At 40.3% G+C, this 15,384-nt stretch overlaps 1 protein-coding gene across 1 annotated transcript in view; it reads right to left on the bottom strand.

Annotated features, from left to right (window-relative positions):
- SNTB1 (syntrophin beta 1) overlaps positions 1-15,384 on the bottom strand; it is a 201,729-nt gene that overhangs the window by 94,340 nt on the left and 92,005 nt on the right. The window contains exon 2 of the mRNA XM_039853702.1: positions 9,073-9,295. Within this exon, the coding sequence (XP_039709636.1) occupies positions 9,073-9,295 (223 nt within the window). The remainder of the gene's footprint in view (positions 1-9,072; positions 9,296-15,384) is intronic.

The raw sequence follows: 15,384 nt of genomic DNA, 5'->3' as shown, positions 1-15,384 counted from the left end.
TGTCTTACAAAATAATCTCTGCTCAACAGCTTGGTGAGATGACCTGGAAACTTCTCTCTGCTGGAAACAAACTTTCCCCTCTCCTTGCGCTCAGGAATGAGGGTACTTTGATTGAAAGCTGCATTTATGCCATGGTTATGCTGCCAGGAATTAGGAGATGTCTACATTAAGTCATCTAATCATCACAATAATTATACATGGTCAGTATTATTAAACACAGTTTATAGATAAGTAACCTGAGAATCAGAGAGAGTAGATAATTTATCTAAAGTATTTTTGACCTTTTTTCTTTCTTCTCCTTAAAGAAGTCTCTCTAATACTGGTTTGGTGTTGATGAACTCTTTTAGCTTTTTCTTGTCTGGGAAGCTTTTTATCTGTCATTCAATTCTAAATAATAGCTTTGCTGGGTAGAATAATCTTGGTTGTAGGCCCTTGCTTTTCATCACTTTGAATATTTCATGCCAATCCCTACTGGCCTGCAAAGTTTCTGTTGAGAAATCAGCCGACAGTCTTATGGGAGCTCCCGTGTAGGAAACTAACTGCTTTTCCTCTTGCTGCTCTTAAGATTCTCTTTTTGTCTTTAATTTTTGGCCTTTTGGCATGAATTATGATGTGTCTCAGTGTGGGGCTCTTTGAGTTCATCCTGTTGGGAATTCTCTGTGCTTTCTGGGTTTGTATATGTATTTCCTTCACCAGATTGGAGAAGTTTTCCATCATTATTTCTTGAAATAGGTTTTCCATTCCTTGCTCTCTCTTTTTCTTCTCCTTTTGGTATCCCTATGATGCAAACATTGGTATGCTGGATGTCCCAGAAGCCCCTTAAAATATCCTCATTTTTTTTTTGATTCTTTTTTCTCATTGTCGTTCTGATTGGGTGTTTTCTGCTACCTTATCTTCTATATTGCTGATTTGATCCTTTGCTTCATCTAATCTACTGTTGATTCTTCCTAAGGTACTCTTCAGTTAGCGTATTCTTTATTTATGACTGGTTCTTTTTTTTTTTGCTACCTTCATTTTTGTTTTCTATCTCTTTGTTAAAGTTCTCATTGAGTTCATCAAGCTTCCTTATAACCAGTGTTTTGAACTTGGCATCTGGTAGATTGCTTGTCTCCATTTTGTTTCGTTCTTTTTCTGGAGCTTTGTTCTGTCCTTTCATTTCAGATATGTTTCTTTGTTTCCCCATTTTGGCTAACTCTCTGTGTTTGCTTCCATGTATTAGGAGGGCTGCTATGTCTCCCAGTCTTAGTTGAGTGGCCTTATGTAGAAGGTGTCCTGTGGAGCCCAGTAGCACAGTTTTCCTGGCCACCTGAGCCAAGAGCTCCAGATGTGTCCCTTGTATAGGTTGTGTGTTCTCTCCTGCTGTAGTTGAGCCTTGGTTGCTGTGTGCTTGTCAATGGGAGGGATTGACCCTCAGGCTGATTGGTTGTGAGGACAGGCAGGTGACTACAGTAGAGAAGCTGTTGTTCAGGGGCTGACCCTACTGAACAGGATTTGCTTTAGCAGGGCTCTGGTGCCTGCCTGGTCTGCTTTTTGCATGTGTTGTCCTCAGATATGGCCCCAGGTTGAGCTCTGACACAGACTGAAGCTGGCCACCAGGTGTGCAGGCTGGGGACTTCTGGGAGGGACCCTGCTGTAGGCCAAATTCAGCCACAGCCTGTGCCCTACCTGCAGCCACCTAGAATGAGCCACTAGGCAATCAGCAGATGGCCACCACCCACGTTGGGTTTGGATGTGCCTTGAGAGGCCAAGCTGCAAACCAAGGCTGGCTGCTGCAAGTGCTAGGCTTGGGGCTGCTCAGCAAGAGGTACAGGGCACACTTAGGCCAGATGCTGCTTGTCCATGTTTTGGGAACTTTTGAGAGATTTTAGGAAAGTCCACAGCATGAGCTAAGACAGACCATTTATATGAAAAATTCACTGGAAGCAGCTCAGATGGGCCCGCAAGCTGGGAGGGGCGGGGTCTCAGGGAAGCACCAGGGCAGGATAGCCAGGTTGATTGAGACTCAGATATGGCGGCACCTGAGTCTGAACACCGGGCTGAAGAGAGCTTAACAAAGAAACAAAGCACTCTGCCAGCACTTCTGTCTGGGAGAAACCTGCTCTCTCAGCCCTTTCCCTGAAGTCAGACGAATTCAGTTTATCCCCACTTGTTCCCAGCACCTTTTGAACTGCTGCCCAAGCACTGGAGCTCAGAGTGAATTCAATAGCAAGTAAGTCTGTGTGCGTGGGCCCCTTAAGAGAAATGTCTGCCAATCCAGCAGCCCTCCATCTCACTGAGCCACAATCTCTGCTGGTTTTCACAACCAGAAATTGTGGGGACCTCTCTTCCCAGTACTGGTACCCTGGTGTGGAGTTGGGACCCCATGCTCCTCCAGGGGTACTGCCACAGCTAGATATCCCTCCAGATTCTCAACTGCCACACGCAGGTGTGGGACCAGTCCATTCCGTGTCTCCACCCCTCCTAGAGGTCTTGAAGTGGCCTCTTCTGTGTGTCCCCAGGTGTAAGACTTCTGTTCGGCTAGACTTTAGGCGACTCCCCATGATGGCTGTTCTGTAGTTAGTTGTAATTTTGATGCGGTTGTGAGAGGAGGTGAGCACGGCATTTACATACTCCACTATCTTGACTGGAAGCTTCTTTAAACCCATATTTTCTAACTTCAGCTCTAGAGTTTTATTCATTGATATTAGCACATTGTGAAGTTGGGCCTCGGTGTTAGGTATTTAAACTGTGTCCACTTACTACAACACTATTATAAATTGACTTCACATTTTCCTTTTTTCTAAAATGTAAATTTCAGTCATGATCTGCTGGCAATTTTCAATTATGAGGACACCACAATACGTCCAACCCAGAACGAAAAAAAAAAAAACACAACAGATTTCGTGAGCCTCTTAACAGAAGAAGCACTTTTCACAAGGATTTACTATGGAGAGAAAACAGATATAAGTATCTCAAGAATCTTCATTCTGGATATATTAAAGGAGGAGATTTTCCAATAGTAGTCCAAGTTTAAAGAGTATAGTTGAGAATCCTACATATGATGTGTGTAGAGGGGGCACAAACACTGGGAAAAGGTAGAAAGAGATCTAAACTAGTAAAATGATTATTCTTCTGCTGGTGGTCATCAAAAGACCATCTTTTTATAAATGCGTAACTGATGTATTTGGGATCATCTAAAACTCCAAACAAGGAATATGGGAGGAACTTCAGGGAGGCAGGACTGGAAAATGATTTAATTTGCTTTTAAAAAAAAAAAAAACACTGAAAATCTAAGTCCACTGTTCAGATCCCCATAAGAGATAAAACCATGTGAACTAAAGGGGACAGAGAAGAACCAGATGGAAGAACTCGGGTCCATTTATATGCAGCCCAAAGGAGACGGGAGATGCAGGAAAGCAGAAATTAACATAAAAGCCACCTTGGCAAGGCTCTCCTGATCCAGGAAGGGAAGGCTTCCAGCTTCCTTGTCTAAAACATACTTCTTAGGGTCTATTAGCATCTTTTGTATTGATGACTTTGATGACAATTTAATTTGTCACACAGCTAGCCTACATGGAAAGAATGTATTGCTTAGGCTGCCTTGAAGGTCACCATTGCTTTTGTTTCTTAGTGTTCTGGTGTTCTGCTTATATTTTTACTTGTCTTCTGATACAGTCTGGCAATAATGGGAGGGGCATTTACATCTGTTTGACAATGCACTGCCCTGAATTCTGAATTCTGGCTTGTTTGGTTAATATGAGTCCACTCCTTAGAGATGGATCCAATGTCACTAGACCACTAATCGTGTTTCTTATTCCTGTGGCTGGAGATTGGGTGCCGGGTTGTGTTGACATCACTAGGGCACTTTGTGGGAACATATCCATGTGTCCTATAGGACTGATGAGATCATACCCCTCTGAATCATAGTGTGCTGAGTAGAACTTTTCCATTTGAAACCACAACAGTGTCTTCTGTGAATTTTTCACTTGTGCACCATAGAGATGTGCACTATTTTTCACGAAAGATTGTGTACATAACTCCATAATTTAACCACGAAGGTCTAAGTGGAGTCTGTTACTAGCATGCATAGTCATGATGAAAGTTTCATACATCACCTATATTGGTCCATCTACTTTCCCCCATTCATAAGCTTGGTTATTAGGCCTGGTTTAAGTTTGCTCATCCTGGCAAGACAGAACTGTGTTTTTATTTATTATCTTATTCTCAAGACTACTTAGTGACAGATTTCTTAAGACAAGTTTTTGAAAAGGTAAGAATACCGAAAGTGAACAGATCAATATGTTACTTTTCATTTATTAACATATCATATATTTTTGAATGTCTGCTTTGTATCAAGTAATGTTCTAGAAAGCTGGATATTAAAATGAAAACATGGGATGCCCTAGACCTTGAGGGTCTTATGATTTTAAGAACTGAGTAGTCACATAAGGAAAAAAATTGCAAGTCGTTATAAAGGGTGCTATCATGGACGAATCTGTGCACAAGGTATAGTGAGACCTGTGCTGCTCCTGTGCTGAGGCTTAAAGGGTGACAAGGAAGTTGTCAGGAAGGCAAGTGACAGTCGTGCACAAATTGATTAAGGGTTGCTGGAACATTGAGGAGGAGGCACAGAGGAGCCGGAGAGTTAAGGGAAGATCCAAAATCTTACTGGTTTTTATGCAGTACTGATGAGTTTTGATATTAGTGAAGGTGACAGGGAGTCATTTTGACCAAATGGCTAAGTTTTGAGTGTTTTATGCTCCCTTGGCTAGCTGGGTATAGGGTATATGGTAAGGGAGTGGGGAAGGAGCAAACTAGAAAGAAATAAAGCACCTGGTAGGAAATACGTCCAGAGAGTCTGGAGGACTGACGATGTGGCTTGGACAAGGGCAGTGGCTGTGAAGAGGAAGAGATGAATATGAAAAACAAGAGATATTTAAGAGGTAGAATTTTAAAAATGTTGTAATCATTGAAAACCACTAGCAGTGACATACTGTTGTGGATTCAATGCCTGCTGGGTGACCTTTTTCACAGAAAGAGCAGCAATCCTGCCTGCTGTTCTATGGCTGTTTCTATTTGAGAAATTGAACATTATAGAGTTTTTAATGCAAACTGTAAGTAGCTGTGTGTCACCAACTGAGGGGATTAGCCCCAAGATGCTGTGACATTTGTCATCGGTTCTCAGGTCTTAGTATCTAGGAGACCATTAACTCCTGGCCATGGTGTTCACAGTTCAGGTGAGCTGTTCTGCCAGGTGCTAGAATATGAGGCAATCGGGTGTCATGATTAAGAAATTGGGCTTGGCGAACAAGCCCTATGCCGTCTGATCTCAAAAGCAAAGCAGGGTCAAGCCTGGTTGGTACTTGGATGGGAGACCACCTAGGAAGACCAAGTGCTGTAAGTGTAAGAAATAAAAAAAAAAATAAATGAAGGCTTGTAAGCTGACAAGGTCATTGCAATCTGTGAAGTCAACCAAGGGTTGCCTCGCCTAAAAAAAAGAAAAGAAATTTGGCTTGGTGTCAGTTAGGCCTGGGCTTGAATCCCAGATCTATGGTTTGCTTCAATTCTCTTCTCTGAACTAAGTTTATAAAATAGAGATTAGAGTACCTACTCCTAGGTGTTTGGATTAAATGAGATACTTGCTCAAACTTAAACATCGATGGCGAAACTAAGATTCCATTGTGGGTCCAGCTGACTCCAGAGTCGGTGCTCTCTCTTTTTCCTTCTTTCTCTTTCGTATTTAATATGTACATTACCTTCATTATTACGATTGTTGTTTAGAAATGCTACAATTTCAGTTTCTATGCTTTGGTTTTATTATGGACTTCCTAGTTTTACTCCACTATCATCAGAGGATTGCTTTTGCATTATTTCTACCTTATGGAATTTATTGCATTTTTTGTGACCTAATCTATGGTTAATTTTGTGAGTGTTCTATGTGGACTTGAAAAGAAAGTGTATTCTCTATTACCGGGGAACTAAATTTGTGATGTATCAAGATCTCCCTTATTATTTATGTTGTTTGTGATGTATCAAGATCTCCCTTATTATTTATGCTGTTTATGTGAGTCTTCTATATCTTTATTTACTTTTTGTCCACTTGCCCTGTCCTTGGACTGCCAGTAGTATGTTAAATTACCTAATATTAGTATGTTTCTATTTCTTCTTGCATCTCCTGCAGGTTCTGCTCTAAGTGTCGCTGCTATGGTATCTGATGTGCATTCACAACTGTTGAATGTTCTTTGTGAACTCTGGCCTTTCGCATAAATCAGCCCTTCCTTGTCTTATTTTGTGCTTTTTCAGTCTGTATTTTACCCTGTCATATATCAGGATCAAAAGAGATGCTTTTTGTTGTTGCTGTTAATTTGCGTTTGCCTTGCATGCTTTGCCTATTCCTATATTTTTCGTCATTTAAAAGCACTCTGTATTAGGGGCGCCTCGTATTCAGCACAGAGCCCACATCTGTGACTGGTACATTACACTATGCCCAGCATGTCACTGCAGTTCCAGAAAAATCTTTGTTTTCTTCGTCTTTTCATCTCTTCCTCAACTAGGATCAAGACCCACCTAAGGCCCTAATCTTTTTTTTTTTTTAAGTTTTATTAGGTATATTGACAAAACTGTAAGATATTTAAAGTGTACATTGTAGTGATTTGATGTGTGTATACATCGGGAAAGGTTAATATTATTATCAGCAGTTTGGGATCTGTATGGACTGAGGTCCCCTCCTGGATGTTCTGGCTTAGCAGGAGTATCATTTCAGTCCTGCAGAGCTGGTTCACATACCCTAGCAGGACAGGCTGTCCCTTGCCACCTGGGAGGCCCTAAACACACTCATCCCTAGTGGACTTGAAGAGCACTGATAAAAAGTTTAAAAATGCATTTCCTCTAGTAGCTTGACAGAATAGTTTCCAGTATTTGAACTAAGACCTGATGACTCCCAAAATATTCTTTAAAATGTAATTAAATGCCTTGGGAGAAATGTTATAACAGGTAAGCCCACCGCTGGAATCATTACTTAAACTCTCCACCAGGGCATTAATCATTTCTACAGTATCTCAGGTTTTCTAGTCTCTGTATTTTTCTGGTAATGGTAAACTGATACTGTCACCCACTCTACAAGCATGAGTTTGAAATTCAGAGATATCGTACTTTACCTACATGATATTTGGAATTTATATAAGCACTGAGCCTCAATTTTTTCTCTATAGATTGGGGACAATGACAGAAACTCAGAGGGCTGTTAAAAGGATTAATCAGGGTTATAGATTCAAGGACTAGGCAGAAAGTGTGAAGGACCAGGCAGGTAATTAATTAAATCCCCTAAGTGTAAGGCAATAGGAATGACGGCGAAAGTTCATTTCCTTGTCACAGGAGAAGCCTTTACTGCACTCCTGTAGACTGGAGCCCTACCTGTAGCAACATGGGCCTGATATCACCAGATCTTCTAATTTTTTCAAGAAAAGCAGAAACCCAGATCTTTAATGTAAAATTTCCCCACTATTCAATGTGGCCATGAATTCAAATTTCTTTTAAAACACTAGCTAGACCATTTAAAAAACATATCTGTGAACTGGGTGCAACTGTATGCTGCCACTTTGCAGTCTCTGGTCTGAGTTAATTAGCATAATGCCCAGCACAAGGCCGTCACTTGATAAATGACGAATTCATCGAGTCTGAAACCTTAGACATCAGACTTAGGAGGAAGGACATGTTTGCTTGGGTGGGTAAGAGGACATGTTTGCTTGGGCCAGGGGAGAGGAAATTCAGAGTAATCAAGACATCAACTGTAGGCCCAGAAAAGCAGCAGAAATGGAGGGGGGGAAAAAAAAGAGAACAGATGGGAGTGGATTATCTAAGAATTCTGCCTCCTTCCCTGTCGGCCCACTCTGACTCGTCTTTTGCTGATACCCCCTGGCTCTCTCGTAGAAGCTGCCGATCTCTGATCCCCAGGAAGCTGTAACTGACATGGGAGGGGTGAGGGGAGTGGGGTAAATCCTGCAGCTGGCTGGAGTCAGAAGGGCCAGCAGCTTCCTTAGGGTGAGCTTATTGGGAAGAGAACAAAAAAAAGCACTGAGCCGTGAGCCAAGGAGGAAAATTTTGTCCTGCCCTTATTCGTTTTGGCCTTTCTCCCTCGGCAACTCCTGAATCTAGCCAAATACTTCCTACTGGGGTGGGTTTGCAGCTGCCCCACACATGTTATAAATACGAGCTAGTGGAGTTGTTCCTATTTTTAGCATCTGAATATGGATGCAAAGGTCACCAAGATTCCTCATTTGCTGGCTCAGCTCCCTTCTCTCTTCTCTACTTATCTCTAGTTTTCCTCCAAGAAATGTGTTTTCTGTTCAGACAAGTTAAAGTAAGATTTCTGGGAGGAAGAGGGACACCCCTCAAATATTTGCTCATCTTGGCTGGTCTCCTTATAATCTCCGTGGACTGGGTGACATATCTATACTGACACACGACGTCATGTCCTGACTTTGGGAAAAGCACCCCAGGCTTGGACTGGAGCACAAAAAGAAGTTTGGGGAACAAAATAGCTTTAAATATCCTCCCATCTAACCTTCCAAATACAGAGTCGAGGGCACTGAGGCCCAGAGGGGCTGATTTGCTTACTGCTAGCTAACATTAATAAGAAATTTTAGTATAGCTTATAGTTGTGGAAGGTTTTCCTGTGCTAAGCACTTCACACAGAGTTCCTCCTCTAATCCCCATAACACAGTGAGGTATGTATCTCAATTATTCCCATTTTATAGATGACAAAATGGAGGTTTAGTGGTTCGAGAAATTTGCACATTAAAGTCACATAAACTGGTAATGGCAGACCCAGGGAAGACACTTAGGATTACGATTCCAATTCTTCATCTCTTTCCAGAACCAGAGCTCAGTGTACAGATTCTTCACAAGGTTAAAAGAAAGGAAGGAGAAAAATGGAAGAAGAGAGGGAGGGAGGCTTGGCTTTAACCCACTCAGACTATTCTTTGGATACCGCTGAGTGTTTTAAAGACAAAGGCACAGCCCTGGCAATAGTCCCCCTTCAAACCACTGCGGCCAAAGTGCTGCTGAGATACAAAGCTCTTCGGCCCTCTTTACCTGTTCTCAGTGTCGGCCAAGGCCATGCTCCGTGTGACGTAGCACATCTTGAGGGGGATGCTCTTCCGGTCTCTATGGAAGGAGAAAGACTGTGACGACGGTGACAGAGGGTCTGAGGAGCTGCTCCCTAACCGAGGGGATTCGGGGGGAGGCGTTTCCCACCCAATCTCGGACACTGGGGAACCTTTCTTCACGTAGGGTGTGGCCTCTCGCATATACTTCACTGCAAGAAAAAAACAAAAACGACAACAATAAGCTCTTTTAAGTACATCTGGAAAGTCTGATTGCATTTTTTGTTTGAAATTCACATTAGACAAGCTCTTAATATCAAAGCTCTTAAATTCTGAAAAAGATTCAGAATTTTTGCTCCTCTCATAATAGTTATCCTGTTATTTAAATGATATACCTGGATTTTAAAATTTGCTATTATGATGACCTGAACTTGAAAATTATTGCCTGTTTGTCAACAGAAGTTGTCAATCAGGACAACTTCTATCGTTTCCGATTATAAGTTGCATTTTGAGAAAGAGGCTGAGAAAGAAACGGGCAGAGAACGAGAAAGCATAACTTAGGGTAAAAGACACAATTATTCAGTTTGGTTGTAGGGAATCTGGTAGCCACATTCATTATCCATGTCATTTTTCTGTTGAGAAATAAGGACAGACTTTTCAATTTAATAGGGCTAAGAACTATATGAAAAGAAATACATAGAACACTTATTTTGTAATCATAAAAATCTGTAATAGCAAAAAGATTATATCTAAGAGCTGAAAACTAGGGACAACCTAAATGTCCACTAAAAAAAGGACAGATTTAATAAATTGTAAGACATCAATATAATCATTTTAAAAAGTAGATATAGACGTGTTGATGTAGAAAGACCTGTAAGGTCTATCATTAATTTTAAAAAAGTAGAGAGCAGAACATATAGTGTAATCTTTTTGTGTATAAAATGGTAAATATATATGCTTGTATATCTACGGCTATTTCTGGATAGAAACACAAGAAAATGTTAACAGTAGTTAGCTCTGGGGAGTGGAAATAAAAGTCAAGATAATGGAGAAATAGATCTTTACTATTCATTTATTACCTTTTTAAACCATTTTCATATTTACCATATGCATATATTACTTTATGAAATTTAAAGAAACAAAAATACTTTAAGAGTTGAGTGGAACAGACAAATTCTGCTCTCTGATATATCTGCTTGGTCTTAAGAAGTTATTAGCATATTCTAAATTTAAGCATTTGGTTCTTAGACAGCTTCTAAGTTGACAGGGCGACTAGATTCTTGGAACACGCAATATCAATTTTCATATCCTTCCATCACTCAGTCTGGGGAGAGGAGGACTTGGGGGAGAATTCTGCTGCTTGGGGAAGGACTTGGCTAAGTCCTTTACAGGTATCTGCTATTACAAACGGCAGTGGATGGGAATGGGTGCAAACGAGGGGGCATTGCCGCTAGATCTTTGATGATTCGATTCCACGAATTAGTGCCTTCACTGTGCAAGACATGGAGCCAGGTTTATGGAGAGTGCAGAAGTGGAAAACACATCATTTCCATACTCAAAATTACAAAATCATGGGTGACTGTACTGGATGCCGTTGATGTCCCATCAGATCCTTTTTATCAGCAAGGTGCCTTTATCTTAATTGTCGTGTGTTGGCTGAGAACAACTCACAGCTCCACCACTGCTCTGGAGAACTGATCTTAGCCCCAAAGGAGCCATCATAACTGGGAGGCAGTAGGCTTGCTGCCCAATCCCCCAGACAGAGGCTCTGCTTCCAGGGCACCCACCTATGACATAGCAACATAAGACTAGTATATAAACTATAACACAAAGAGGAATGAGCTAGTTTTATAGAAAAATAAAGTTCCGTAGAGGAACTCATGAGAAAAATGGATCAAGGCACACAAGTGAAAGATTAGCTCAAAACAAATAAGCAGAACAAACACACCCAGAGGCATTCAATGTGGATCTATATTTGCAGAACCAATCATAGTTATCAAAAACAGCCATATTAATTCAAGACAGAGGAGATGTCATTTAGCACCAACATGCATTTGAAAATAAGATTTCAGAGTCTTAAATGAACATCAGTGCAATTAGGAGAAAATAGCTCCATGGCTGCTGAAAACTTGTTAGCACAGGTTATAGTTACAGAAGGAAAAGGTTATTCTTGGCCATTGTTTTTTAAGGAATACTGTTTATTTCTGGGTAATATATTTAAAGAGGAAAACAGACATACCCAAAACAAATGAAGAAAATTTAGGGGGACGGATTGATTTAAGCTCCAAAGCTGAAGCAGACCTATTTTGAAGATACTGAATTTTTCATCTCTGAAATGTTTTAGTAAGAAGCTGGAACACTGCATAGCTTTGTTATATCGTAGAATTATACTTATTGGTATAGAAGAAATTCAAGTATCAGCTGAGATTGTTTGAAGATTCTCCTTTAATTGCATAATTATCTTTCTGGCTAGAGTAGGGGATGAGGGTTATACAGTGAGAATCCAGGGATGCTTCATGGAATAGGTAGCATTTGAACTTGGCCTTAAAGTGTAGCTAGAACTTAAAAAAGTAGAGATAACAACAACAACCCTTCTTTTATATAAGATACTCTGGTTTATACTTTTTAACACAATTTTGTAGGCAAGAGAAGTTGGACCTCAATTTGGAAGGGGGATAAAAGAAGGAACATTTATCATGTACCTAATGACGTGCCAAGTATGGAACCAGGTGCTGTACACAGCTTTCTACATTAAGCTTCAAAATAACCATTTAAAGTCTCTATATATAAGAAAACTAAGTCCAGGGAGGAAATGGGTAATGGATCTTTCATTTATCTAGTATCTATGTAGCCACAAACAATAAAATAATACATTGCTTTCCCTTGCAGACCCTGCTACAAAAAGTCTCACAGAGTGACTTTAATTCTGGTGGACAACAGGAGCTTCACACAGGTTATCCCTTGCAAGACTAATATTATTTTACACATTAGCACATCAAGGCTCAGAAGTTAGCTTATGTGGAGTCATGTGGCTCGTAAGTGGTGGAGCTGGGGTTTGATTTTCCAGAGATCATATTCTTTCATGAAATCTGGCCACCCCACCTAGATGAAGGATGTAAAAGGAGAAGCTAATAGTTCTGGACTTTATTCTGTAGGCAGTGGTGATAGCCATGGTGGTCTACAAACAAGAGAATGGCAGAATCAGAGGTCGGCTTTAGAGAGAACTTCCAAAAAGTCAGATTGGGTATACCAGAGGAAAAAAATATTGAGGTAGATCCACAAGGTCATTGGAGGTTACTGCCGGAGATAACCTGAGAAATGCTCAAAATATCCAGACAAGGTATGAGAAATCCCAGAAATGTATAGCTTGATCCATTCATGGGCAGAGGCATGGGAACCATAGCAGGTCTTAGCCTAGAAGCAATTATTAACGAAGTAGCCACTTCCTGTGTGGCATAGAACTTGGGAAAATTACAAAGGAGAGAAGACATAGTAATGCCTTGAAGAAAGGACACCTCATTGGAAATGCTATTCAGTACAGAGTAATCTTTCTAACTGAACAACTAAAAATAAAGACAGAGAAAATAAGTTAACAGGGTAACTTATTCATTCAGCCAAAATTCATCAGTCAAATTTTATGTTCTGAGGACTGTTCTTTTCATGAGTCATGATAAGAAATGGTCTCATTAAAAGATGTTTAAGCCTAGAAAGGGAGGAAGGCAAGTAAGAAGATGACATGAAATCTTGTGTTAAATCTTAAAGTTGGTTTAAGGAGGTTCAGATAAGTTTCTATGGGTCTGGCAGAATCCGATGCAAATAATTTCTAAAGGAAGGCAGTTTCATCCTAGGCTTCAAAAAGTCCCTATGAATCATTTTCAAGGGCAACGAGCAGCATAAAATCTCAGAAAATGTCGAACGCAAGGAAACAAGCTACCATGAACAAGAACCAATGAAAATCACTGATAGCTGTGAGAGTCCCACACAGAAGACTACAAAGCAACAAGTATGCTTACTATGTGTAAAGAAACAAATAAAAGCTTGGGAGAATCTTCTAGAGATTATTTTTTAAAAAGCAACCTAACAGATAGGTAAAATAATCAAATAGAACATCCAGTAGTAATGGTAATAGTAGTAGTAGTAATATAACCAAAATTAAAACTTTGACAATCATTTCAGAAGAATTAGTGAGTAAATTGTAGATCAGAAGAAATCATACAGAATGTAGCACCAAGATACAAGAAATAAAAAATGGAAAATAGGGAATAGAGATTAAGAGATATGACGGATGGAATGAGGTCTAGTGTATGTTTAACTGGAGCCCCGAAGGACAGGGTAGAAAGAAAGCGACAGAGGTTGAGAATGTTCCAGATGGAAGCACACCAACTCACAAGTTCAAGAATCCTGTCTTGATTTTGCTGAACCATCAAGACAACAGAAGTAAAGTAATCCTGCTTTGTACCTCAGGTGGACTAAATGGCTTATGTTTTCCTTAGAACCTTTGTTTCTTTTGAGAGTTTAGAGATCACCTCTCCCTTTTACCAGCATTGTGAGGAAGCCTCAGCAAAATCCTTAAATGGGTCTTGAGATCTCCGACACCCCAGAAAACAAGTTTTTCAATTTCAAGGAAATAATAGAGACTAAGAAAAATTATCATTGTTGCTCCTAAGCAAGATACGCTTTAAAGCCACTTTTCAGAAGTTGACACACTATATCTGCTTCCACGCCACTGGGCAGAATGTAGTTCCACTTCTAGATGGAAAAGAAATTTATTCTTAACTCTGGACAACCCTGTGCCAGCCCAGCTTAGAACTGGATGGGTAGGGGAAATTGTTACTGTGGAAGAAGAGAATAGATATTAGGGGTCAGCTCTCAGCTTTTGCCATAGGGAGACCTCTCTAATTCCATCAGCTTAACACACTAGACTTTATAACGCATAAATACAAGTAAATGTGTTGGAGCAATCAGAAAAAAATCACAATGACTAGGTCCCATGAACTTCGATAAGTGTTTCTTGTGTATTAACTCGTTTGAATCTCAGAACAACCTTATGATACAGACATTGTAATCACCCCCATTTTAGCAGACACTGCAATAAGCGAGAGGTTATATCGTATGCCCAAGATACAGAGCTAGAAAGTGGCACGTACGGGAGTCAAATCTAGGCAGCCTGGCTCCAGAGACCTACTTTTAACCATGAAGCAAACTGTTTCTCACACTTAAAAAAAAATTAAGGGTGTGTGCGTGTGTATATGCGCGCATATTTAAGCCAACATTTTTATGTACTGGGAGAAAACATCCAATTAAGAGGCTATTGCCTGTAACATAAGAGAGATTGATTTTGTAAGCCTGAACTATTACACTATGGCATTTCAATAAATGCCTTTTAAGACACCGTAATATGTGTTCATAATAGAGGGTTTAACCTGGCAGAAATGAACAGCTAGCGTCTGCATAATTACACCTCCACGTGCATCCAGACAGTAATTTCAGGCAAAGAGCTGTTGAAACGATTCAAGAAACAGCCAGGTCCAGGTTCAGTGCGCCTCATAATCAGAACTAATTAATAACTCATGCCCTTTCTGGGCATCATAAATTAAAAACTGTGGTTGAGCAATTAAAATTCCAATCTTCGGTTGCAAAAAATAAAAATAAAAAAAAGGAGTGGGGGAGGTGAGCAGGAAGAAGTGGTGTTCAAACCAATAATACACTAAGTTACTTTCAATATGTTTCCAGTTGTTCATTTGAAGGACAGGCAGTTGTGAAAATTTCAAAAGAACACTCAGTAATGCCCAAGTTTGCGAAAGCCTCAAGTTACAATTAAATCTTTGTTGGGGCAGCCAGATGACATTTGAAAGGAAAAGCACACACAGGCTACTAATGAGGAAATGCTTTAGGCAAATCCAATCAACTCTTCCCACCAGGCTGGTTTCCGAGGAGCCAGAAAGTCCCTCTGCTCTGTGCAAGGATTCTTCTTAAAAATATCAACAAAAACAACAAAAAAGAGACCTCCAGATTACAGGAAGGAAAAGAAATATTTCATTACTATAGGCGAAGTGAACACAAAATGTACAATTTTTAATGTGATTAAGGGAAAAGCTGGAGGCAGGAAACCTGAGTATTTGGACCTTTGGTGAAACTTCCAAGTTCGTGACAGGTTGTTGACAGTGGGATTTGCTGACAAAAATGCAATCTAAAACGTTCCCTTAGTGACATTTCCTAGGCCATCTTAGAAAGGAAAGATGCAGAGGGAGATCATTAATATTTCCAAAAGACCAAGAAATGATGGAGGAGGTAATATAAG

Source organism: Pteropus medius, unplaced genomic scaffold (genome assembly GCF_902729225.1).
Source record: "Pteropus medius unplaced genomic scaffold, Ma_sr-lr_union100, whole genome shotgun sequence".
Lineage (NCBI taxonomy): Eukaryota > Metazoa > Chordata > Mammalia > Chiroptera > Pteropodidae > Pteropus > Pteropus medius.
The sequence above is the reverse complement of the archived record's forward strand: the minus strand, read 5'-3'. Positions and strand labels throughout refer to the sequence as shown.